Source organism: Micropterus salmoides, unplaced genomic scaffold (genome assembly GCF_014851395.1).
Source record: "Micropterus salmoides isolate LMB-PRFRI ecotype aquatic unplaced genomic scaffold, ASM1485139v1 Ms_hic_scaffold_9, whole genome shotgun sequence".
Taxonomy (NCBI): Eukaryota; Metazoa; Chordata; class Actinopteri; order Centrarchiformes; family Centrarchidae; genus Micropterus; species Micropterus salmoides.
In genome coordinates, this window is record NW_024044681.1 from 30,972,996 (window position 1) to 30,998,483 (window position 25,488).

General features: G+C 39.9%; 1 protein-coding gene across 7 annotated transcripts in view; it reads right to left on the reverse strand.

Moving 5' to 3' along the window:
• The window catches only part of LOC119895365 (RIMS-binding protein 2), a 70,871-nt gene that overhangs the window by 32,033 nt on the left and 13,350 nt on the right, over positions 1-25,488 (reverse strand). For 6 of the 7 annotated variants that reach the window (XM_038708442.1, XM_038708445.1, XM_038708441.1 and 3 more), the window contains 4 exons: positions 4,049-4,156; positions 3,512-3,640; positions 2,207-2,383; positions 1,096-1,278 (listed from right to left, as the gene is read on the reverse strand). In XM_038708442.1, coding sequence (XP_038564370.1) covers positions 1,096-1,278; positions 2,207-2,383; positions 3,512-3,640; positions 4,049-4,156 — 597 coding nt within the window. Of the gene's footprint in view, positions 1-1,095; positions 1,279-2,206; positions 2,384-3,511; positions 3,641-4,048; positions 4,157-20,563; positions 21,480-25,488 lie in introns of those variants that run through there. The other variant, XM_038708446.1, reaches the window with a different exon arrangement.

The window sequence follows — 25,488 nt, forward strand, 5'->3', positions numbered from 1 at the left end:
TGTACCATTCTGTTGTTAGAGGGGATTAGAGTTCACACAACATGGCCCCTTTCTGGGTGTGCGCGTGCCTCTGGGAGTGCGTGTGTGCGTCCCACAAATGAGAGATTACCACAATCGGCATTCTCATTTGAGCTTCACAGGCAGAGAATTTACTCTACTTCACATTCAGTGGAGAATTTCACACAAAAATCCAGGAATAAGATGTATGCCTTTAAGTAATGTAAAGTGATATTAATACACTCAAGAGGACCCCAGGTAAATGACATTTCTCCTATTACAGATGTTCAGTGGTGTGGCCAATGAAATGTAATAACATCTCTTCTGCATTATGTAACCTATTCATATATTTATGATATATGTGCATTATTATAATTTGCCAGTGACATATACATATTACATACACATTACATATCTGAGCGTCACTTCACGGTGAAGGACTGTTTCTAAGAACTAAATAGAGAGAAGATCAGTATGAAATGCAGGGAGGATCAGAGTGTGTGACTGTATCTTTGATCAGGCCCAAGTTCAAGACAGGGAATCATCTCATTGTGGCTTGTGGCAGATTAGTATCAGGTCCAACAGGGTGGCCATTACATAACACTGCAAAACTGCGTCCGTGCCAACATAAACATACACTAGGTTTCAGAAAAACTCAGCAGGCTAAATTTGACATTACCAAACAACGCATAATCCAAACTATACTGTAGTACCAACAGCGTCAACGCTTCTAGGTGTAAAAACATGATCTAGTCTGTGTTCGTTTGTGCTCACATGCTGAACCTCAAATAAGCTCAACAACCTCATCATTCCAGTTTTTCAGAAAGTATTACAGCTTTTGCACCTTTACACTGATTTCGGTTACAGTGTATGCATACTTTCAGTCTTTTTATTTTCAAACAAAGATCCTCACTACACTACAACTATGATAAAATATGCTTAGCCAGTGCTATTTTGATCTGATGTGAAAAATTACAGTTCATTTTATATCATCAGTTTTAATGTGCATAGACATGGTTCATTTATTAAAGTTGCTTAAGACCAGCAGGGGTCAGCATAGAGTTGTGCTGTGTTCTCACATGAAGGGGCTGGCTTTACCTTCTCTTCCCCCTCCTCCTTCCCAGTTTCCCCACACTTCTCTGGGCCACCAGGGTCGGGGCTATGGTCGTGCTTCTGTCTGGATGATGTGACCGACAGCTGCCTCTGGAGCCGCAGCACCTCCCTCTGAGACTCCCTGAGAAGCCTCTCAAATTCCACTCTGCCAGATGGAACAGGGGAGCCCTGCAAAGCCACATACACATGCATCAAAGACAGCCATAAGACGATGACGTCATCAATTCAGCACATAGTAGTTATTTTAATTTGAGTTGTTTTAATCAGCTGCATCCAAGAACTAAACTGAATCACAGACTGATTATCTCATCACTATTATCATATCATTATTATGTATGCCATCACTCACATTTTGATCTGGTCTGTTTTTTTGCAATTTAAAACTGACTTCAAAACACTAAAATAGTGTTCAATTTATCCCTATGAATCAAAACAATAGTGAATATAACAGTCAGAGGGAAAGCTGCAAAGCTGAAAACAAAAACACGCATCATTCAGGGTCACGGACATCAGAAAATATCAAAGTCATCTCATTTCGACATTATATTCAAGTGTTCCCATTCAAGACCATTTTACCCTCCCTCCCTATCAACCGTTATCACATGGTGAAATTGTGTTTAGACTGAATATGGGATCCAGCAAGGTCAATCTCACTAGATCAATGCACAGCTCACCCTGCAAGACCCTTCTTTATTAAATCCAACAGATGTTCTCATTCAGGAAAAATGAGTTCCTAAGTCACTGTACCAGTAATTAAAAACAGGCACGTACAAAGGCAGCCTATTCCTGCACTGTCATCTAGTCACAGGCAGTGACGCAGCCTTCGTAATACAGGCTTAGGAGGGGGTTAGGATGAGTAGTTCCCATGTTGTCCAGCAGAGAGCGAGCTTGTGGCATTATGAGACTCTGGCGGGGATGATGAGCAGGGTTAGATGGAAAACCGATGCAAAAACTTACATGACCATTGAGGGTGAGATGTTAAGAAGAGAAGTAGCCTATTCTAAATAAGGCTTTCAGTCAAAAATAAGAATAAGCAGTGACCACAGTTCAGTTTGGGCTGTGTAAAGTAGTTCCTGAGGAGTTGTGTAATAAGTACCTTAGTGGTGCCCAGCCGTGCCTCCAGCTCTCTGCACTCTTGCTGTAGGGCAGCAATCTCTTTGTCCTTAGACAGCAGTGCATCGGCGTGCTGGGCGAGGTCACGAGCTCGCTGACGGGCAAACGCCCTCTTGTACTGTTCCACTGACCCGGGTCTCATCAGTGACGGGGAATTCACCTACACACGAGCAAAAAGGCATGTGTATTAATTACCAGAGAGGACATGAAACAAGCATTTTAAACATTATAAAGTCTCATGGTGGTATGCAGGAATTAGTATGAAGCTACTAGTGCTGTCCTGCTGAAGACAGTGGATATCGTCAAAGATCAGCAGAGAACATCTAGAATATCATACAATGTCAGACAGGGGCAGCATTATAAACACATCCCTGTAAGTAGTCAAATACTACTGTCCAGCTACTGAGCTTAGAGCTTTCAGTGTTTGATGATGAATCATTGGTTCTTACTTTGACTACTTTGACTACTAGAAAAGCAAACTAAGTCAGTTTCTAATACATTTGTGATTAGATTCGACCCCAAAACAGTAGTTTAATGAGCGCTGCAAACTCTTACAAGTCTTTAAACCTTCTGTTGGTGTCCATTTATCCGAACTACATTGCTCTGCCCTTCAGTGAGCAGCAGGAGGTGAGGGGGGAGGGGAACCGTCCCTCCCTCAGTCTGGTGAACAGGTGCACTCAGAACACACAGCAGCCAGTGACCGTAGCAGCCAGGATAAACATAGGTGCCCCTCAAATTGTTTGCTAGACTACTGTACTCCTTACTTCTGCTGTTCAGGCCAGACTTGTACTGGAAGCTCTTTCCCACTCAGGATCCCTACTCTGTTAAGTCATAAATCTGTATCTAATAAAAAGAAACAGAAACAATTCACAAGCAATCATACCTACTATATTAAAAAGTAGTGAAGGACTATGGACATACATTATGCTACGGTATATTTTTGTGTTTTTAAACCCCTGGAACAGTGAACAGCACACTGTATTAAACTGCTTGTCTTCTCAGCCTTAGCTGTTAACTGTCTAACAAGCTACTGCATACGCTAAAGGGATTCAGCCAGCGTACAACCAAATTTGTAACCTGTGATCAAAATTTTCAAGTTGATATTTATGTTTATGTCGAGGTACAGATGATACCTCACTGGCAAACTATGTTTTAAAACAACACAACTACAGTAAAAGATACCATCCATCGGGAGGAGTTGCCGTCACATCAGGTTTGAAAATACTTTCACTGAGGGCAACGCAGTTCGCTGTGAAAATGTTCGAGGTATCGTATTTATGCGGTTTACCACTTTGAGGTTGGCCTCCTGCAGTTTTCGAGCCCTCTCTTCCAGCCTCTTAGCAAGAACAGCCAGCTCTGTGTTCTTTCTCCTCAACCGTCTGACCTTCTCCTCAGTCTCTGGGGCGCTGCTCTTCCGCTAAACACACGGGAAAAAAATATCATCACCAGACAATGCCTGCAGCAACTAATATAACACCAACACAGCATAACCAAACAAGCGAGTCACAAAAACAGTTATTCAAGGAAGCTTATTAGTGGTTTAAAGTGTGATTTAGTAGCATGCTGTCGAGTGTTATAACATCTGCCCGTGTTACCAGTGGAAATTCAGAAGACATAAGATGGGTAAAAGCCGACACACTGACAAAACAATAATGATCAATTTATAAACTCAATAAGTTACTGTGAAAAAGGAAAATGGGGCAAACAGCACCAAACTCAAACAATGCACATTTTCAATGTTTTGTCGGCCCTTTCTGTGCACCTGGCCTACTTTATAAGAAGCCTTCAGTCAAGAATACAAACTCTCTGTTATTTTCAGCCTTACCAGCAGGCCATTCTCCTCCCTCAGTGTGGTACAAGTCTTCTCCAGCTCATCGAGAGCCCGCAAGAGTTCAGAGTTCTGACGCACCAGGAACCCATAGTCAGTACCATTCTGAAAAACAAGCACAGCAAAGACAGATGCAGAGTTTACAGACTACTGGCTTTTTGTTTTTATAGAAAACCACAACGCACAAGAGCAGTCAGTTAGTCTGTCTTTTAAATAGTGAAACAGGGATCGAGTTTCATTTTTCTAGAACGACTTAAATCATGTTGCTGAAAAGCCTCCCTCTGCTGTCAGCCAATATTTACATAGAGCTATCTAATGGTGGCAGACAGATGACAGCCCACTGAAAAAGGCTTTTTTATTAGACCAACTCAATCAGCCTACTCAGTAAAAGAGGAAGGAAAGCTCTGCTCTCATATCTGCTATGGAGAGAGCGGAAGGACAGACCCAGCATGAGAGAGAAAAAAACAAGGAAAGGTGATCACATACAGGGGTTTGATAAAGTATTAGTTAACAGTAATTAACATTTTCACTCATTTTGTTATTTTATATATTTAATTTAAAATGTTTTTTGTCATCAATCAACACCGGCACCCCATGATGACGTGCTCTTAAAACTAATTTCCTTCTTCACTGCAGATAATCTCAAGCTCTTTCAAACTGGACAGGAATAACAATTCACTGTGATCTTCAGGTCTCTTACTAGACTTTTTGTTGTAGGTTTTTCTCTCAAGAACATTAAGTGAATTGTCTCAAAGCCACTTGAGAGCTGTTTTAGCTGGGTGCTTTGGTTTGTTGTTATGAAGACTGATGAACCTTCACCTCACTTCTGCTTTACTGATCAGATTGGTCTTTCATTTGAATAGAAATGACGGCAGCCAGGCTCTGTGACAGGGATGCTCTAAATGAGGGGGAAGGGTTGGGAGTGGATCTGGAACACATGAATGTAATGGCTGCAATGAGGGCAGATGGACAGGCAGGGTGAACAGATAGGTTGGAGGTAAGGAGAGGCTTTGTTTTAGTGAAACACCTTCAACTAAACAGTCAACTAGACTGACTTTGGCTTCGCACGTAGTATGAGACGGCAATTACTGTTGAGAAAGGTCTTACTGCCTCATGTCACCTGTGGTCAGCTTGACTAGTGTGAGGTAGTCTGCATGTCCTTACTGGTAACAAGTAAGGAAGGCGTTTCTCCGAGACTAACTGTCGTAGACCACATATCTCAGCATGACAAAAGCACACAGATGGCTCCAAACGTGAAACACCAGTAAACCTGTTCAATGTGTTCCATTATGTCTCCATAATCCTCCTGGGACCTCATTACTAACCTGAAACAGCCCCCTGCCACAATGACACTTTCGTAACAGCACAAAGACTAACATTATATCAAACATCCTGATGACACAGTGCTGTATAAAAATCATGTGACCGTCATCTTGTGAGATTATGTTGTCTTGGTGACTGCAGATGATGGCCGATTTGGTGGCTCCCTGGAGGGTTTTTAATCTACTGTACCTGTGATTTAAGTCAAGACTAATGACCAGCTGTTTACAAATCCAGCAGCTGAGGCTCCAGTGTGTTCATCTTCAAATACTATTATAATGGTAACATTGGACATCCTGTTTGAATACCTAGTTAGTGGGTTAAAAACTAGTGCCAGAAACACCATATGTTTTTCAGGGTAAGACCATACCGACTAGCAGGCACAATATTTTGACAGAAATCATTAACACAGGATCTGGGGAGGGATCATTTACATAAAAGTAGAGGTGCTCCGATCAGGATTTTTTGGGCCGATCACTGATTGCTGAAAGCAGCGTCAGCCAATACCGATCACCGATCATTGGGTCTATTTGGAGCCTTTTATTTATCATGTAGCATTATACAGTATACTGTATATTTATTTAATTGTTCCTAAAACAATGTATTAAGTGTTAAAGTTAACAGATGATAAAGTATCATGAAATGACAACTGTTCATTTTACTGCCGGGAAACATTGGCAATAAATTCTGCTCAATCTGTGTTAGAGACTTAAACCATAGCAGCCTTTGCCTGGTTACTGTTACTGAACATCTTATAGCTTAACAAATATAGCTTTACTGTGAAATAAACTACAAAAACAGAACAAACAGCCTCTTTATAAATTTACTACAACCATAAAAACTGCAACAAAAAAGGCTGTAGCCAAAATACTTAGGAGATAAAGGAGCACAGGCATCATGAGTCGATGATAAACTCTGAAGTAGCTGCTTTTTGTTCTGGAAAGCTCAGGCAGATTCTGTGGGCTTTAGGGGAGAGAGAGGAGTGGAGAGAGGGAGAAGGGGCTACAGAGGGGAGTCAAAACTGCCTTCAATGAGATTTGAAAATAAGGAAAATGTTAATAAACAAAAATAGGCTACTATGTAAATTCCATATTATACAGTCAATTGTTAATATTACATAGGCTACTATATTCATTATAATTTCATATGGTTTGCCATTAGCAGGCTATGGGCCTTATATTATTTCAGTGGATTGTTTTCATTTTTAATCCTTACATCCATACATATCTTACATGCTGCCACCGACTTTACCAGTGGAGAGAATAGGAAACACTTTAAATACGGCCAGAAGGTTTTTATTTGACTTTATAAAGGTTAAAAATACGGGAGATTTACGGGGAAAACGGTAGGGTTGACATGAGAGCAGTAGAGAGAGGATTGGGGTAATGTGAGGCTACATCCACACTGCTACGTTTTTAAAACAGTTTTATAACGAAACCGATCTTCTCCGTCCACAGCAGCGTTTTAGCAGCGTATCAGAGTTGATCTGTAAGTAGCATCGTGTTTTTGCTTTGCATGACTGATAAGACCGAATCACAAAGCCAAATGTGAGCATCGGGGCAGCAGCGTTTTCAAACAAATGTCTTCTGATTCACCGTTTTAATCTGGACGGGAGGTTGTAAATGATTATGTGGGCGCATTAATCCCTTGTCTGAGAAGGACTTTGGTGCTAGCTAGCTTTGAAAACCGCTCACACAGCGCATTTTAGCTGCTGTTGAAAATTTGTCTGGTGAGTATTGCGTCATCTGATCGGCTTTTCTTGTCAGCCTTTTTAGCGACCACCGATCAAACTAGTTAAAGCCATTATCGGCCGATTATGATCGGTGACCGATCGATTGGAGCACCCTTACAAAAAAGAGAACAAATTAAAACAGTAGAAGCAGTAGCATGGAAAAATAAGTGGTGTGCAACAATCACAAATTTCCACATCAAAGTGTCAGAATCATAAGATGGGGGACAGCCGGATCAGCTGATGTTTTCCAAAATAAGTGCATGTTTTAGTAAATTTAACACGGTCTAAATTGGTTGTGAAAGGCTTGCAGCCAAAGCAAAGATGTGATCACTATTTGTCACTGTAGGCAAAAAAAGATGCTTTGTGGAAGACATTTATAATCAATACAGGCATTGAGTCAGCAAGTACATTCTCCTTAAACTTGAATACTCTCTTTGGGTACATCTTGGCACCAGCTAAGGTACTGTATGACAAAATGTCATCTCATTATTCTGGTTAAGCATGACTGCGCCTCATATATTTGACAAGAAACCTGCTGAAGCTATTACACCACATCAAATTTAAATTATATCCATAACATTTTAATTAAATCTAAACCCATTTTTATACTATTTATGGTCCACATTTCTTATGCAATACCTAGTCAATACATTTGCAATCTGTAATTATCTCTCTAGATGGTACTTTGCATTGGCAGTGATAGAGCCTGCCTTTCCTGCACCTACTTAATCACAAGGGGATTAAGAGTAAAACAATACATACTGTTCATGTAATCCAGCACAATTTTTGAACTGAAAACTGAACTGAAAACAGCCACTGTTAACTCTCTTTACACTGTGTCAGAGCTGTACTAAGTTACAGCCGGAAGTAAAATCGAGGCAAAATGCCATAATTGTGTACATGGGTCTTGATTGTTGATGCTGTAGAACCTAATGCCTCCGACAGTTATTTTTGGTACTTTTAACAACATAAACATGGTGGTACTGTGATAAATCCCTCCATCCATTCTCTGGACACTCTCACAAGCAGGAAATGAATCCTCCTTAGATAATGTATAAGGGCACATAATGAAACTGCACACAAAAGTGCAGAGCTTGTCATAAAAACCTTTGAACAGCATTTCATGATCAGAGTATTTGCTTTGTTGATGATACATGGATTTTTCTGGACGGTGCTTATTCAACTGTCTTGGTTTGATTTATCTCTTGTACTGTAATTTTAGGCATAAGGGAGTGAAAATATCTGGTTAATGGTCATGCTTGCAATGTGAATATGGTACATTAGAAACACCCCCTTCTGTAACTAACAACTCCTAATAAAATGGCATTGTGCTTACGCATCAGTAAAAAAAGCTCTTTAGGACTGGCTTAAAAACATAAAGCAGCTCAAATGAGCTTACACTTGTAAAATTAATTAATAATGCTACCTAAAATTTAGCAGAAATAGATTTGCTTTTCAGATTTAAGCGGATATGCGGTTTCCTTTTCTACACAGCAAACAATCCTAAATGGCTCAGAAAAAGTTCAGATTTCAGGTGAACCTCTGTGTCCTTGAGAGTTATTTTACCATCAGTTGGAGTAGCCATCCGGTCCCAATGTCCCAGTGTTCCTCTCAGGAGGACGATGCTAAAGCCCAATCAATCACCTCAGAGGAAGGCCAGCCAGAGTGAACTCAGCCTCCGCCTGCCTCCATTCTGATTCTAATGATCTTGGAATCCGTCCATGTCTTGTAATTGTTCCCTGGGAATCATGCTGAAATACGCCGGAGGCTTTTCTTTAGGCATGAGGTAATGTTGGCTTCTTACAGACTAAAACACACCCAGCCCTTGCTTCTCTTGCTGTCACAGAAAAGGGCTGCAGGTGGTGAGGTCCACTCATGGCCAGTGTTTAGCATTCAGCCAGTTCTTCTCTCTTACAGCAGCGCAGTTTCCACATGGACCTGGCTCAGTAAGCAAGGCAGATGTAACTCAGTAGCAGGAGGGCAGGGGTCTGTACACAAACGTCTGTCAGGAGAGCCTGAACCTTGGGCAGGGCAGACGGGCCTAATGGAGCTATCTCCTTATGCTCTGTTTGAATATGTCTGCAGTAATTGGGGAAACAAGCAGAAAACTGATGCTGATTAGAAAACGCTCCCACCACACACACTACACTGACACTGCTTACCTTACCATAATGGTAATATCTACAGCCTGCAGGGTCCAGACCACATCATCATGTACCACAGATGTGAAGTTTTATTAAGCATTTTTAAATGATCAATGTATTGTAACAGATGTCAATATGGAAACACTAAATATTTGGTTGTGAAGCTGGGGAAAGTGTTTTGCTTGCATCCACAATATTTTATGGCCGAATTCTGCTGAAATTCCATGTAAGATGTAATTTTGCAATACCTATAATGAACCACACAGTTCTGACTGATTTTGCTGTGAAAGCTCTTGCGAGACTGCAGCTGATAAAAGCAGGGTGGATGAGCCTTGACTGGTTGCTGGTGTGAGAGGTATTTTGTGCTGTTAATAACCTCTACAGCATCTGGGTCAGTTTTTCATCATAAGACCATTCTCCGGCCGTTTTTTCTACCTTAGAAGAGGAGTTGAATCACGTTGGGCTTTTCAGATTATTACAAAGAAATGTCTGTAGAACAGCTTTTCATCCAGAAGCCCCTTTCACATAAACACCAAAATCTACAGTGACACTGAATTTTCTATATAGGAGATCCGTATGTGTGATCTGATCCAGATAATTGAACCCAACACTGTTGCAGGTTCCAAGTGAGAAAGCGAATATACTTGTATTCAAAACTCCAAGTGTCCCCACTGAAGGACAAACTCTACCATCACATGGCTGTCACAGGTTGGAAAGACAGCAAGGGGTTCAAGCACCAACATATGCTACTGAACTTGTTAGTAAATGTAACTGAAGCAACTTTAGTCACTTTGATCCCATTTAACATAAAATTAAGTTTTAAAGGTCAATCAAAACAATCTAACCTGAAGGATCATTTTGGTATTTTTAAACCTGGGCCCTATTTTCACATATTTTGGTGAACCAGCTTCAGTGGTTGCAACGTATTCCGTTGGGCAATTGTGCACACCAAAATCACGTCCACAAAACATGCTTACTTTTTGTCACCGACAGCCTCAAACTGTCTGAAAACGTCATAGAAAGGATCCCTAAGAGTGACACCCGGTAACACCCCTTATTTTTAACCAGAAACAATTAATAGGAAAATAACGCCCAGGTTAAAAAAATACTTGAATTACCCTTCAAGATGAGCACCAAAATAAAAGAGTAACTTTAAAGAGAAACATCACCAGTGGCTTATTACTAATTATCCAGTTGCATTACTCATATTTCTTACAACAGGCTGACACTGACAGGACTGAGTTTCATAAAGAGAGCAGGCCAAATTGTCTCTCGATTATCTGGGTCAGTTGCTGTTTTGTATGCCTCCAAGGGTCTAAATCAAAATGGCTTAGGGTTTTCTGGAACTCATCCCTTTCTTGTGCATTTTATTGTAAGCTAAGTAACACAGACAGTAGATAGTAACGAGTCTTTTATGACAAACCTTCATATTAAATTGGTCACTCTCGTCCTGTGACAAGTCTTATTATACAAGTGCTCATACAGAGAATACCAGGTTATGAATAGATTTACTATCTCAAATAAGTAAGTCATTTAAAGCAAGAAATATGTAAGACATATGTTTAACTGCTCTAATAATGCTATCATAACGTGCATTATGAGAGAGCCAGAACACACCGAACAGGGCAGTAAGTAAGTGTTTTATTAGCAGTACTAGTAAATAAAACTGTGTTATTGTCAATTTGTATGCATTTTGTTAAATTGCAGTGGGTTGAGCTTCTGATAAATTAGGAACCTCCCATCTTCACTGAGCTTGATGTGATTTCCTGCACCACAAAGGGTTAAAACATGTGGGGGGTTTCTTAGATGAAAATGGAAAAACACTGCAATGTTTGCATACGCAGTTTTAATTTGTATATTTAGTGTATTTGGCAGGGGGGAAAAAGCAGAATTTAATACAAATGCAGGAAATGTTGACATTAAATGTAAAAAGTAAGTTAAGGCTGTAAGAAAAGAATAAGAGCAGATGTTAAATGTTTGTTATATTTTTGACACAACAGGGGTCTTGAGTTACCTATCAACAAAGATTTGAATAGATCATTAAATATCCGTGGAATTCTTACATATTCATAAGGTCTCAGAACCAGATTATCCTTTTGTCTGGGATCCATGGCGAGATTTTGTATAGCGTATGGAAATGTCTACAGAAACACCAACATCAGCATTTTTAGCTGACAGCTAGAAATCCCCCACTATAAGCCTCTAAGGAGACTGCAAGACAAAGACACAGACATGCACATAGGCATACACACACACACAAACACACACACACATGTTTTGCAACTGTTAACTCTTTGCTGAACATGACATTTGAAGTGGCACTATTAAAGCTCCAATTTGCGATACAGCATCATTTCAGCCTACATCCATGCAGTTTGTATCAACTGCAACCCATGCAATCACAGAGTCAACCACTAAAGCAAAACATCCAAACACCAGTGAATAAACCAACTGTAGGTTGGGCTTAAAAATTACAATGGTTTATTTGGATGCCAACGCTCTGGAAACACACTGTAGCAACTGAATAAACAATAGGTACAACAACTGTTGCAATTCGGCAGGTCTGCTGAAAGAAAGCAGTAACACAGTATTGAAGCATTAAAGGGAATCATTGTTTTTATTCCAATGTGTCTCAGTCTCTGCTTCTACTGGAGGCGGCTTCTTTCAGAGATAAACAATTCCTGAGAGCTTCCCAGAGTCAGCCTATGATCATTAGGGCTGAACGATTAATTGCATTTGCGATATTATCGTGATGTGATAAATGAGATTTTCTAATTGCAAAGGCTGCGAGAGGTGTAACTTGGTTTTATTTTCGTTGGACAACTTTTGAAGTTGAGTATTTTGTTTGCTTACTGGGATACAGAAAGATGGACTCCTAGGAGATTTGAACTGAGATAAGGACTCATTAATTGGTGGTTTTGTATTGATCACTTCCTGTATAACACACTGTGGTGAACTGTGGTTTTCTTGTGGTCTGTAGGCAGGCCAACCTGATGATATTATATAATTTAATGCCATGACTTTACTCAAATTATCTTTCTCATATTATTAAAATTTGATACTTCTTCTCAACTAATGCTCATAATAATAATTCATGCAATTCATGCATCACCTGATTTCATCATTACACAGGCCTGACCTACAAGAAAGAACAGTGTATGTTTAATCTACATAATATTGTGATGGTCATACTATACACTGATTTACTGCTTGGCCATTTTGAAAAATAATATAATATTAAATTGAAATCACAAAATTGGTTTAAAAAAAAAATGCAATTAGATTATTTTCCAAAATCATCCGACATTCTTTACTCTGGCTTTTCAGAAAGATATACATTCATTTTTATAAATGCATAACGCACAACCTGCAAGTAAATGCTGCTGAGTTTCATTCAGCAGTGTCGCTCAGAGGATTGGCATGAAGGAGGCAATCTGCTGAATCTGGAAATGTGCCTTAATTAATCCAGGCCTTGTATACTCCCAGCAATAATGGAAGGGGAAAGGACGGGGACCCAGCCCTCAAACACCACATGTCCTCCTGAACATAGTTTTAATTACCAGCAGAGGAGAGAAACAGGCGAGAAACAGAAGAACTATCGTTAGCAAGGAATGGCCGCTCTTCCACTGAAGTGGATACTAATGGACTTCCAATATCAGTGAAGCTTTACAACTGAGAGCCAAATCAATGACTCACTTTATCTCTGTCTTCAACTACATCCATGGTTTTCTAATGAGGTTTCCTCGACTGCACTGTATCCTCAAAAGACATGAAGGTGAGGTTTAAGAATGACTCTGTTTTGATCTTCTAAAATTGGGAATATGTTCTACTACATATTATTTTTATATGCACACAAAACCAATTACAATGACCAAGGTAGCAATATCCAGCTTATTTAATGGACAAGAAACTAGGCTATGGCAAGTGCTTCAGCTCATCTGGGATCTGTAGCACTGCAAAACTTTTTTTATGGTTAGCAAACAGAAAGGCTGCTCTCTCCAGTGGTCTCAAACAAAGCAGAGAAATATCTCTTTAAAAAAAAAAAACACATGAAAACAACCACAAAGCTGTTTGTGGCCCGAGGTATTTTATTAACAGCAGCTCTCTCCCTATACTCATATATAAGTCATGAAGAGGCTCTCTTAAGTGTCCTCTCAAATCCCCTCCTGTATTTATCACGACTCATCTCCCCCGGGGTCCCTGACGGTGACAGATTAGGGGGTCTCTTTTACGCGTACCGAGAACAAAGAGCCAACACGAGACACCCCTTTACTTCCCCCAGGCGTCCAGCAATCTACCTCTACCACCCCTCTTACAAACGTCCTCTTGGTGAGGTTGTGCAAAAATGAAATGAGCTGTCTGGAAATGCTTGTTAGTGCCTTTTCCCTTCTATAGGTTTAGAAAATGAGATGTGCATACATTTCAGGACATAATCTTTAGGTACGAACTGTATTTAGTTTATTTCCAGATTTCCAATGATTAGACTCTGAAGACATGACACGCCCATACGTCATGATGCATTCTCATGTAACAACAGGCTAATTCATTTGTTAGGCCAAAAGTGATTTAATGTTTAATCCAAGTTAAGAAATCAACATGGAAGCCATCACAGCTATGCATCTGCAATGCATGGTGGGTGTAACATTACTTAAGATAACTCACCCCTTTAGCCTTCAGATCTTATCTGCATTATGGCTTGGAGCTTCTTTCTTACATTGACACACTAATTAAAATCCATATGTGCGTGGCTGCCTCATCGTCTCAAGAGTTCACAAATAAAAATGTCACACTCCTCTGAGCCTCCAAGGTCTTAATAAGATGTCAGACATGCAGAGAACATCTGGCTTTTAAAAAAATCAAAAGATGAACAGTAGGAGGGGGTCGTCACATTATTCCATTTACTGCAGTGTCAGCAGAAAATGGATAGAGGGGAGGCAGGATGTCGTGGAGATGATTTGTTTCTCCCCCGACCCTCCGCAGGTTCAACTTACAGCTTCAAAAGAATATTACCCTTAATCTTGCCAGAGAAAATTGTATATGCATATAAGGCCCTCTACCCCCCCACCGCTAACACACACAAGCAACAACTGAACAGACACTTGGAAATGGTTTTGATCTGCTTTAATATTTAAAATCACATCAGTCATCATAACACGCAATACTTGGCTTTATTAAGTATCCACACCTTCCTATACAATCTCTGCTTTGCTTTTGCACGACAGCATAATATTAAATTACACACCGATTCACATGTTGAATATCGCATTTTGAAATGTACCTCCTTTACTACTAAAAGTGACTAAAGTTAAAAACTATTACTGTTAACAGGAGATTGAATAAAAATAATCAAAGTGAACAAATATGGGCGCACCATATAGCCAAATTATTCTACAGATTGGGCTGTCCTGTACGGCCAGAAAAGGAAGTGCATAAAATGAATTGCATCTAACCAGCCCCGCAAGGACCTTTTCACCATTCTTGATGTTGCCAAAAATCACTCCCCCTCTGACACCGTCATCACTGCCAGCATCTCATCACCCAGAGCTCACTGATTAAGAGCTGGAAAATTCCCCCAGAGGTTTCCAGTATAGAGACATATTCTTAGAGGGCACTGGAAATTCCCATTCCTGTATCACTAGAGGTGATGGTTAAGGACATGCTTAACCATTGTCATTCACAGAGGTATTTAACTGTACTATTGCACTAAATGGCTGAATACTATCATATTCCTCTTTGTCACTAGCTGACCTACTCACAAATTTACAGCTTATTGATGGGTTGGCGAAGTTACAATATATTGAAAGTCCTTGGACACTCAGAGTTAACACTATCTTTAAACTACATTGCTCTTTAATACATTACATTAGGTAGCATATCTTAAAGGCAAGGAAAGAAATAGGTTGACCTTAAAAACACAGTTTATCTCTCTATACACATCCTGTGATATCATGGTCTAGAAATAGGCTTAGCCATGACTGTAAATGTAACATAATTCAGAAGTGCAGCCGCCACACACACACACACACACACACACACACACACACACACACACACAAACACACAGGACAGGGCAACAGAGGGTCAAGACTGTCAATAAGTCTGTAATAGTGTTTAGACATTTGAACAGAACATTTTTTTCAGTGTTCCACAACAAACATTTACCAGTCACAGTCAATAAATGTGCATCTGGTGGAGGCACTCCAGTAATGAAAGGCCTAAGTGACCTTTCTTGACATTCAGTGCGTCAACAAAATGAGTCTCCCTTTCCTCCTCTAGGCAAAAAGCATTTCCCATTGTGAGGGGGGACACAGGTAATCACTCGTTTAATCTCGCCGGCAGTTTGGGAGCAGGACCAAATCACTCAGAAATGTCACAGACAGCAGAAAGCCCTTGGAGGATGCCAAATATGAAACAGCCTGTATAGCAGGCTAATGAATGTAAGTGTGAGGAGGGAGAGCCAGACACCCTCTGTGTGATATTCAGTGTGCGCTAATGCCTTTAAAGAGCCATGTAAAAGATTCTTAGGTGTTGGAGGATATATGCTAAAGGGCTGCAGGGGTAAAGAGCATTTTCAATCCTGCAAAAATCTTACATTTTCATTTTCGATACAGCTTTGATTTAATAAAAGCTACCGAGGCATCTTCACACTTGAGTCTTTGTCACAGCAAATCAGTGCAACAGTGAGCAATACTACTTTATTCTGGACAGCCCACACACAGAGCAGTATATGTGTGGAAGTTACACCCCGAGTTCCTGGCTCCACAGCTGAATGCGACAGTGAACACAATGTCTGACCCCTGTTCCACAGAGAGTCTGTCTGCGCCTCGTTGCAGTCAGACAGCAACCAGACAGACAGTGATGTTCGGGCTGGAATATGGTGAGAGACCAATACTCCAGAGAGTCCCCACTCGCTGCTCTATCAATTATTCACAAGTCATTAGACGGCTGGCCAATAAAACACACTAATATGCGGACACACATACACACAGTCATGTTTCCATAACTTTTGGGGACATTACAATGAACGTCCTACAATGAAAGGATCCATGATAACCATGTGACTAAAGACAAAAAATAAAAATGAATAGTTTTCATCAATCATTTACACATCTGTCTAACACAGTGGAGGCTCATCATCACATACTTCATCTGAAGCAGAACAATAAGCGGGTGACTCACAATTCAAACACTCCACCATGAATACCCCTGTACGGTGTCCTTGAGTGCCGAGAAAGGAGCCTTAAATAAAATGTATTATTATTATTAATACATCCTCTTTGAGATTTGTGATTCCTTTCAGAAGAATATGAGCAAAGTTATGGTTTAATCAGGCCTTCTATACAGACACACCGCTCCACTTTCAGTTCTCCCATGGGTACAAACTGGGTCGGTGGTGACCTGTAGGGCTGCCGTCAAACACCCAAATCTCTGCATTTAGCAATGGATCAGTACCAAAGCTGACTTTCAATAGTGCACTGAGAAATCTGACTGCAGTTGTTATAAAGCTGTTTTGAGCAGGCTCAAAATAGCTCTTCAGAATTTTTGCTGAGCATCAGTTCTGTCATTATATCCACAGCAGGGGAAATGATATGTTTGCAAAGCAACATAGCCTATGTTTACTATTATCCACATCTGACGGCAGATTGAGCGACAAGTACCGGTTTTACGAGGCTGGAAATGCCCCTGCTAACTGGATTAAATGAAGTTCCTTGTGTGAAGAGAAGCACTCTAAAATATAACAAATGGCAGCTTCAGCATTTTGTCAGAGCTGAAACGTCCCTGCACATTTACCAAAGTCAACCTAACCAGATATTTCTAAAGACTCCACAATAACTGTTTTTACTGACAGATCAGGCAGCGGCTAGAGTTAAAACTGTGTGTGGCAATAGTACCACGAGTCCTAGCCTCTAGACAAAGGTATATACTGTTACCACACTGAACAAAAAAAGTCTTCTCACTCAAAGGATCTCAGACTATGCCGGCCTGGCCTTAGCTTCGTAATCACAGGAAGGCATTGTCGCTGAAAACAGGGTCTGTCAGGAAAAATAACTGTATTCATTGGAGTTATTTAGGGGAAGTGTGTAAACCCCAACAATCTTTAGAGAAGCAGCCATATGGTATCCAGACAGGTGTTAAAGAGTTGGGATCACAGAGGAACACAGTCAACAAGCTCATTAGCCTTCATTGCCACGCTTCTTTCTACAGTGAAGTGGAAAGACTGACACTGACAACTGCTTTATGTAATTTGCACTCACGCATAGGTTTTCTATAATGGTTCTAAATGACAGATGCAATTTCGGGCCCCCTGGAATACTCATACCAGGCAACTGAACACAACTTTATTTCAAGATCATTGTGACAAATCTGACTAATTAAGTGTCTTGGTCATAAAACACAGTAGCTACACACAACAGATCTACGCATATGAAAATCTTCTTTTACCACTTCATCAAAACTTGACAAGGTGTCTCTATTCAAGTCTTAAATATATACTCCAGTGCTCTCATGTATTTTGGGTCAATAATGGGTGGTGCGCATCTACTTACATGTCTGCTGACATCAGCACAGACTTTAATTGTGGTATAAATATATTTTCCAAACTTATAAGCCTTTGTGCAAGAACCTATGCACACAGTCACAGTAGAATACATCTACAGTGACGAACCTCTCCAAAGTTTCTCTCAAAATGTTCATAAAAGTTTCAGAAGACAAATATTTAGAAATGATGGAGCGTGCTCGTCTTTCTTTAAAGCTTAATTCCGACCAAGCTTGTGTCTACATATCCCTACAATGCTTTAAATAAATGATCCAAATGTTCATTTATAATAGGAAGATATAATGAATAATATATATATCATTTTCCCAACAAACGTATACTGCTGAGCTATGTCAGACTGTATCTGGAGATCTGATGATTAACATCACCTATACAGTAAAAGCAGCCATCTTTCTAAATACTCTATTTATAACCCAGACAATTCATATGGGGGTTTCTCTCTCAGCTTTATGCATGCTCTGCTTCTTGCACAAATGTTTCACTCCTTGTATATGGGAGTATGCAGATTAAATATGTTCTCATAAAAATGTATCCTGCTGAACACACACAATGATCAATTAGGGGTGGAACTGGTGATAAGAAAACAAAAGGACGATGGTACCCCCACTGCAAATAATGCTGTAATTACGAACAATAATCTGTGAGTGACAGCCCCCTGCTGAAAAACACAACTGCAGACCCCCACTGGTCTGAAATGGCCAAATAATAATTTCTAATGCATCATTTAAAGCTCCCTACCAGCCTCTGTGGCCACAGATCTTGTCCCGTGTTGTGTGTTGACAGTTCATTAGGGGGTTTTACTACGCCGTGATTGTGGTGATTGGATAATGAAGTGGAAGGGGTGGAGAAGACAGAAGGCAATGTTGCACACAGATTACTACCTTAGTTTAATGATGAAATTCTGCTACACCTAAAGATACATTCAAACCATCAAACAAAGAAAAAAAAGGACTGGGGTTTTATGGAAGAACCAGTGGTAGAAAATATTGTAGTACTAGTTTTGGAAAAATATGACCAAAAAATGCTGAACTGTTAGCAGGCATTCCTTTCCAATATATTAACCATATGATTCATAAGACCAGCCCCAAATTACTATTTAAAATATATTATAAATTAAGACAGCAGAGACACACATATAAGTATATGCAGGGATGGGCAGTATTATTAATGTATGTATAAATATATTTGAAATGCAAAACATGATTTTGTATTTGTATTTGATAGGACTGATGAAAATGGCTCCATTTTGTATCAAAATACTTTGGTGTTTTGTATTTTGTAGTTTAAAAATACTATAAAGTCTATGTGATGACAAAATGCTGCCTCTGATTGGTGGCTACTCAGCAATTTGACCAGACTTGTTGAAATCAGACCTGAAAAAAGAAGGTCGAGGTGAGAAAGGTGCAGGTACCAGTTCCTGTTAAGTTTTAGTGTTTGTTTTAGTAGCCTCGGCTAAATCATTTCCCAATTTACATAATGTTCTAGCTAATTATTTGACCCGGGTAGCAGCCCACACAGCTAACATTAGTTTGCTACTTCCAGCCTATTTTAGGTTTATGTTGGTTGTGCACAAAAAAATATATATAATAAAGTGTTTCAGAGCATACTGTTAAACATGAAACTGTTGGTTACTTTAAAACTAACCTTCATCTGGGTGATCACAGGCATATGTAAATATTTGATCTGTTAACTGGTTGCATAGGTCAGCTTTACTGCATGACTCAGTAGGCAGAGAAAAGCTGTTGCTCTCAAACACTGTCCACTTAATCGACTGAGTCAGTGTACTGGTGAAGGGATGGATCAAATAGGTCGAGATTTTATGGTACCATGGAAAATAATTTTTAGTATTTTTGAAATACAAAAATACAGTAGTTTAATTTGATACACGGCGTGGCTGCTGTATTTTGTGTTTTATTTTGATACACTTGAAATTAGGGTATTTGGTATCTTTTTGAAAATACATTTTGATGTATCTTTGCCCATCCCTGAAAATATGTACATTGTATGTGAAGGGTTACTGAGTCGTAGCTCAACATGGCTCAAGTTGATTCTGCTGTCATGCATTGCTGTTCATAGTCTAGGAGTCATTGTACTGCCTGTTTCACCCAACAAGGCACTGTCTGCAACCTTTTATCTACTAGCTGTGTTTAGATCACTTAAACCACTCACAATCAATAAGTGCAGATGTTTTCCAACACAAACAATAGACTGGATGGTTTTTTTTTATTTGTTATTGGTACATTAAAGAGATCTACTTTGTTATTTTGACAGTTCCAGTGATGTCTCTCATTGTATCAGCAATATGTCAAGCTTCCATCAGTTACATGAAAATCTCATGGGTCAGCTATTGATTTTCCATTGGCTACCAGTAAGTGGGTCTTCTGCGCTAACAGGATATGCAGAGGTGTGAAATTAGTTTCTACAACAGTTGCTACGCTGTCCCCGATTAAGGGTCAAGACAATGTGCAGCACACACTCTGCATAATCATGTAACTCTAAGATACATCTGCTTTATATACTACTAGAACCAGACAATATATTATAGTTTGTAATGTGAAAAGAGTCATAAAACCACAACTACCGTTTGAATAATGACCTGAAAATCTTTCATCATAGTGTTTTGTTTTTTGAAAAAGACTCGTGATATACTAAAATTACTGGGAGAACAAGGCCCCTCTCTCATGTCTCCAGGCCACAAACATTTTCATGTCACCATTCAAGAATGGTACTGCAAGACACAACAAATGTTCCACACTTACCTTGCGTATGCCTTCCACTTCAAAACCATTAAGGTTTGCATACAGCGAGTGGTGCCTTTTTCCTAACAGTGATGTTGAGGTGATATTAGCCGTGGCTGGGACTGCCTTGTCCAATAGCCCATGTTGCTTGTTATCCTGCTCTTCTGAACCCCTCAGCTCCCGCTGTTGTCGTCCAAGAGCTTCAGCCACTTCACGGCTCTCCATCTCTGTGGGTGCCGGTGCAGGCTCGGGCTGCTCAGGCCGAGTGCACAGGTCATACATCACTCTCTGTCAAATTCAAACAGCGCAGATGGGATCAATATGACGAAATGAGTTGGGCAGCCAAGACCAAGCCATCGCAGGCTTTTCATTTGCTGGAGAAGAATTACACGGATCAGCGGTGGTAGGTTGACTTCAAAGTGTTAAAGATGTCACTGTCCTCCCTTGCTCCAACAGCTCATAAGCAGGTTTGTTTTTTCACAGCTAAGGTGAAGTGTCTGAAACCACGCAAAGAACCGTTATCGCCATGGTTGTCTGTTACCTAACAGCAAGCCAAAAATGTGTGAATCCCCATAAAGTGAAAGTTTAAGCTGACAAAAATGGCACTAGTGAAGGTGCCTGGAATATGTTACAGCAAGAGTCTGTGTGCCATCTCCAAGACAAAACCAGTTACAGATAAACCAGGAGTTGTAAAGTACCTCCTCTCTCTCTGCACTGTGACGTTTTCCAAAATGAGGACAATCAGCCTCCAAAGGGATATCACTTATTTTCGGCCTCGGTTTGCGAAGGCAGTTCAATGAATGTCATCGTTCTCCTAGCATTCTTGAACATACTGTGGTTAGTATCTGTCACAGCGTAGCATTCAGATTCAGAGTCTTCATGCCTTTGCGCTCTGTTGTCTGTGCTTTTCATAGGTACTTGTCCAGAAAAGGGAAAACATCAGTCCACTTCTTACCCTACGTGACGCTGAAACAGCGCGTGTAGGCCCAACTGAAATAGCAAACAAGAAGAGACGTGCGATGGAGAAAAAAACAAGAGAACGATCTAACTAACAGGTCTCCACTCCAGTCCCCGCAAAGCTGAGATGTGGGTGGCATGTTGACTCTTCATCTGTGAGTCCCTCCTCATTGATGCTGCTGTGTCAAAAAGCATTTCATCCAAATGCAATAAGACTCGACAGGCTGCTTAATCCCATCTTGGTTACAGCGCCATAAAGGTGAAGAATGAGGACGAAGGGAAAAATGTGTGTGTGTAAGACGGCGAGTGTCGCTGAGAGGAGGGGGTAGGGAGGGCTACTTCCATCGTCCTATCACAAAAAGGCAGCCTTTGAGAAGGGGCCCAATCATTACCGCGACTAGGGCTCGTTTCCATGGAGATGACGCTGGAATGATGTTGGCTGCCTATTGATTGTTCAAGAGGCAGTACACACTGCAACACAGGAGGCAGGCAGAGGAACAAGTGTGTCCAGCCCAGACTAATCCTAATGTTTTACTGCAGTTGTGCACTATAGAGACAAAAAAGATGTCTGACAATGTGATGAATATTACTTGCGTTTAAGTGATTTAGTCTGGGACACAGACATTAAAAAACACGTAAAGCTGTAGGCCTGATGCTGCAAAAGATAAACTCAGTCACAACTCAACGCCGGTTTACAAACTTGTTACTACAGGAGGTACTTCAGCTAATTGCCTAAGCAAGGCAGCTTAATAAATATCACAATTTTATCTGGGTAAACCAGTTTTGAGATCCCAACATCACTGTAGCAATGACTTATTTTACATGTTTGTATACAGACCAGTAAATAAAATAAATAGATTTCATATATATATATATATATATATATATATATATATATATAAATAACAAAATGTAAATCCTTACCTTTGTACCTTTTTAATATTAACTCCAAAGAGTTATAATTTTGGAGGAGACCAAGATCATGACTAAAATCAAAAGGGATCAAGAACAGTAACCCTTTTATGTTGGTTATGTCATTTATGAGCTTGTTCACAAGGGGAACATTTGTTAAGGGGTTAAATGATCATATAGAAGCCTTGAGGAGCTTTCAGACAGCGACTGGTTACACCTGTGTCTACCATGTTGGGTCTGTATTTTGAATGGATGGCAACTCCACTGCTGTAGGTACCAGATCCAGTCCTACTAACAGCCTGTACCATTCGTTACTGGCTGCTGTTGTGTTTAAATTGGAAAAAAAATTAACTGGGTGGTGATGGTGCAGTGGATAAGACACATACCATTGGTGTGAGAGACCCAGGTTCAATTCCCCACTGTGACACATCCACCAATGTGTCCCTGAGCAAGACACTTAACCCCTAGTTGCTCCAGAGGCGTGCGACCTCTGACATATACAGCAATTGTAAGTCGCTTTGGATAAAAACTTGCTAAATGAATGAATAATAATTATCTTAAAGTACCTTTAGCATCATTATTGTACAGACACTAAGAATCGATGACAGTACATACCAAGTATTTTGCTATTGTTTTTAATTAATACTGTATCTTTGGTTCTTTAAGGGCAATCTGGGCATGTTGCAAGTGATTAAACTGGCATTCTCATCAGGCTAGTCTATCTGTAAACAAACAGTTTATCAATCACATTTCCAAATGTATGTATGCACTGTTGAAATATAAAATGACCTATACCATGTTCTAATATGTTTTTTTTTAATCGCCCACTGCTAATACACATAGTTAAATGTCACAATAAGTAAGACGTAGTTACACATTAGTATAGGGTATCACTTCTTTTCCAGCCTGTTCAACTCATATACAGCAGACCAAATGTATTTTAATACTTTGTGACTGCTTTGTTGCAGGTCACAAAGCTTGCTGAAGCTTGAGAGGGTGGGTGCTTTGATAAAGTACAACGGTCTACCTTCTGTTCCTTTAAAGGTCACTGTTAGAAAACCCATAGCTGGGTGCAGCAAAGCTAAAAATAGACATTTTGCCTTCATTTTTTTAACTAGCATTTTTCTGGTACACTGTGTGCAGTCAACACTAAGATAGTTACATTTACAATGCCTCACTCTGAAAATCAATGTGATATTCATTCACCCTTAACTGTCTATCATCCCCATTTTAATGTACTGACAGTATTCACACAGGGAAAAGGGTTGATTTTGATAGACAGAAAGGTCAAGCTCATGCCACAGAAACAAGCTTCTAACTTTGCATCTCACAGCTTCAGTCTATTCCCTTATTACTTACAGTCTGCTCACAAGACCATGGCTTTAGAAGCCTACAGACTGAAAACAACGCTGAAGTGAACTCAACTAAACTCCACTTGTAATCTGCTGTAGCTCCTTCGATAATATAAATGAACTCTCTGATCAGGAACAGAGTCGCTAACAGCAAAACAACCAACAAAGAACAAAATATGTGAGATTACTGCTGCATACATGAACATTGCCACCAGCAAGTGTCCTTATCACATGTTGTACACGGCACAGGTAAGGTAAATAGAAAACATCGCTCTGAGCATACAACAAAGAAAAACATCCAGTCAACATAACTTAATGCCTGTCAAACAGAATATGCTCTGCACAGAAATTAGCTGTAGCCAGGTCCATCGTGGTTCTGTGGTATCGACATCCTATCACGCTGACATATTTTGACAAAGTTTCCCCATCTGCCTGTCACGTGACTGAAGAGCTGGCTGCTGGTCAAATACATCTCACATAAAAGGCTCTCTATTAAATTAGAACAGAGAGGAAAAGCAACAACTCTGAAAGATCATTCTGAATTGAGCAAAAAGCTTTCAGGAGCTGGAGTCTGTAATGTTACAGTATCACCACACCTCAGATACAACAGCTGATAAATACCCTGATCGATCCATCATTGCTTCACTGTCTGCTGTGTTGCATCTTATAAGACAATATAAATAATTGCTTTCCTCTCTTTTATCCAAATCTCTTCTGGCTTTCTTTTGGAAATTCTCTCAGATTTAAGCAAATTAGCATTTTATAATACTAATTATACTAACTATAATACACAAAAGCACTGGCGACCTGTCCAGGATGTACTATCCTCACTGTTAAATTTTATTCTCTAAGCTGCACTTTAAATGGCTTTACGATAAACACATTTCTCCTAGGGAATATAATATATGCACAATTATTTAGGTACAGTATCCCATTTGAGGTTAAAAAACAAACACTTTCATAGCATAGACAGGTCATTTAGAAAATACAAACAGGTGGCAGACTAAGTTACAGAAAAAGTTAAAAACAAATGCTGTCATGTAAGAATGCTTTCAAAAATAGACACAAATAGACACCCTAATGCCAGTTGCTGTGATAACAAGGGCGATGCCTAAGCAGGGCTGCGCAATAAATATGAAACAGCTATGAGGTTTGGCAAGTGGGCACTGCTGTTTAGATACAGTTGAAGCTTTGATTAATTATTCAATTTCCTCTCCATGAAAACTTCAAACCAAAATTTAAGAGACGGAGGCAAATTGACCCACTTCTGCCACTCCAACATAAACAGATCCACCCACATGTGTTAACTCCACCTTTCTCCTCACATCCTGCACAATTCTCCGTCTCTGACAACCATATAGACAAAACAGTGGTGCCTCAGAGTAAGACCAAGATTGTTCCACAGTTACATACTGTCTTCACTTGATTGAGGCTACTTGATCCTTGAAGAAGACTAAAATGGCAATGATTGGTTTGTGGTCTATGCGTCAGTTAATTACTGTGTTGATCAGCTTGTGTTTAGATGAGCATAGCCTAGGTCAACATCTCTGCCGCATGCATTTTCGTACACTAATGAGGAAAATAAGAAGCAAATTAACAATTTACAATTCAAGGATGCACAATACTCCACTGCAATACAAATCATGTTTTCTTGTTTTAACTAATTCATCATGTTTTAATGTTAGATTGAGCAAACAGTACACATGGAGTAACATTAGGTGATGC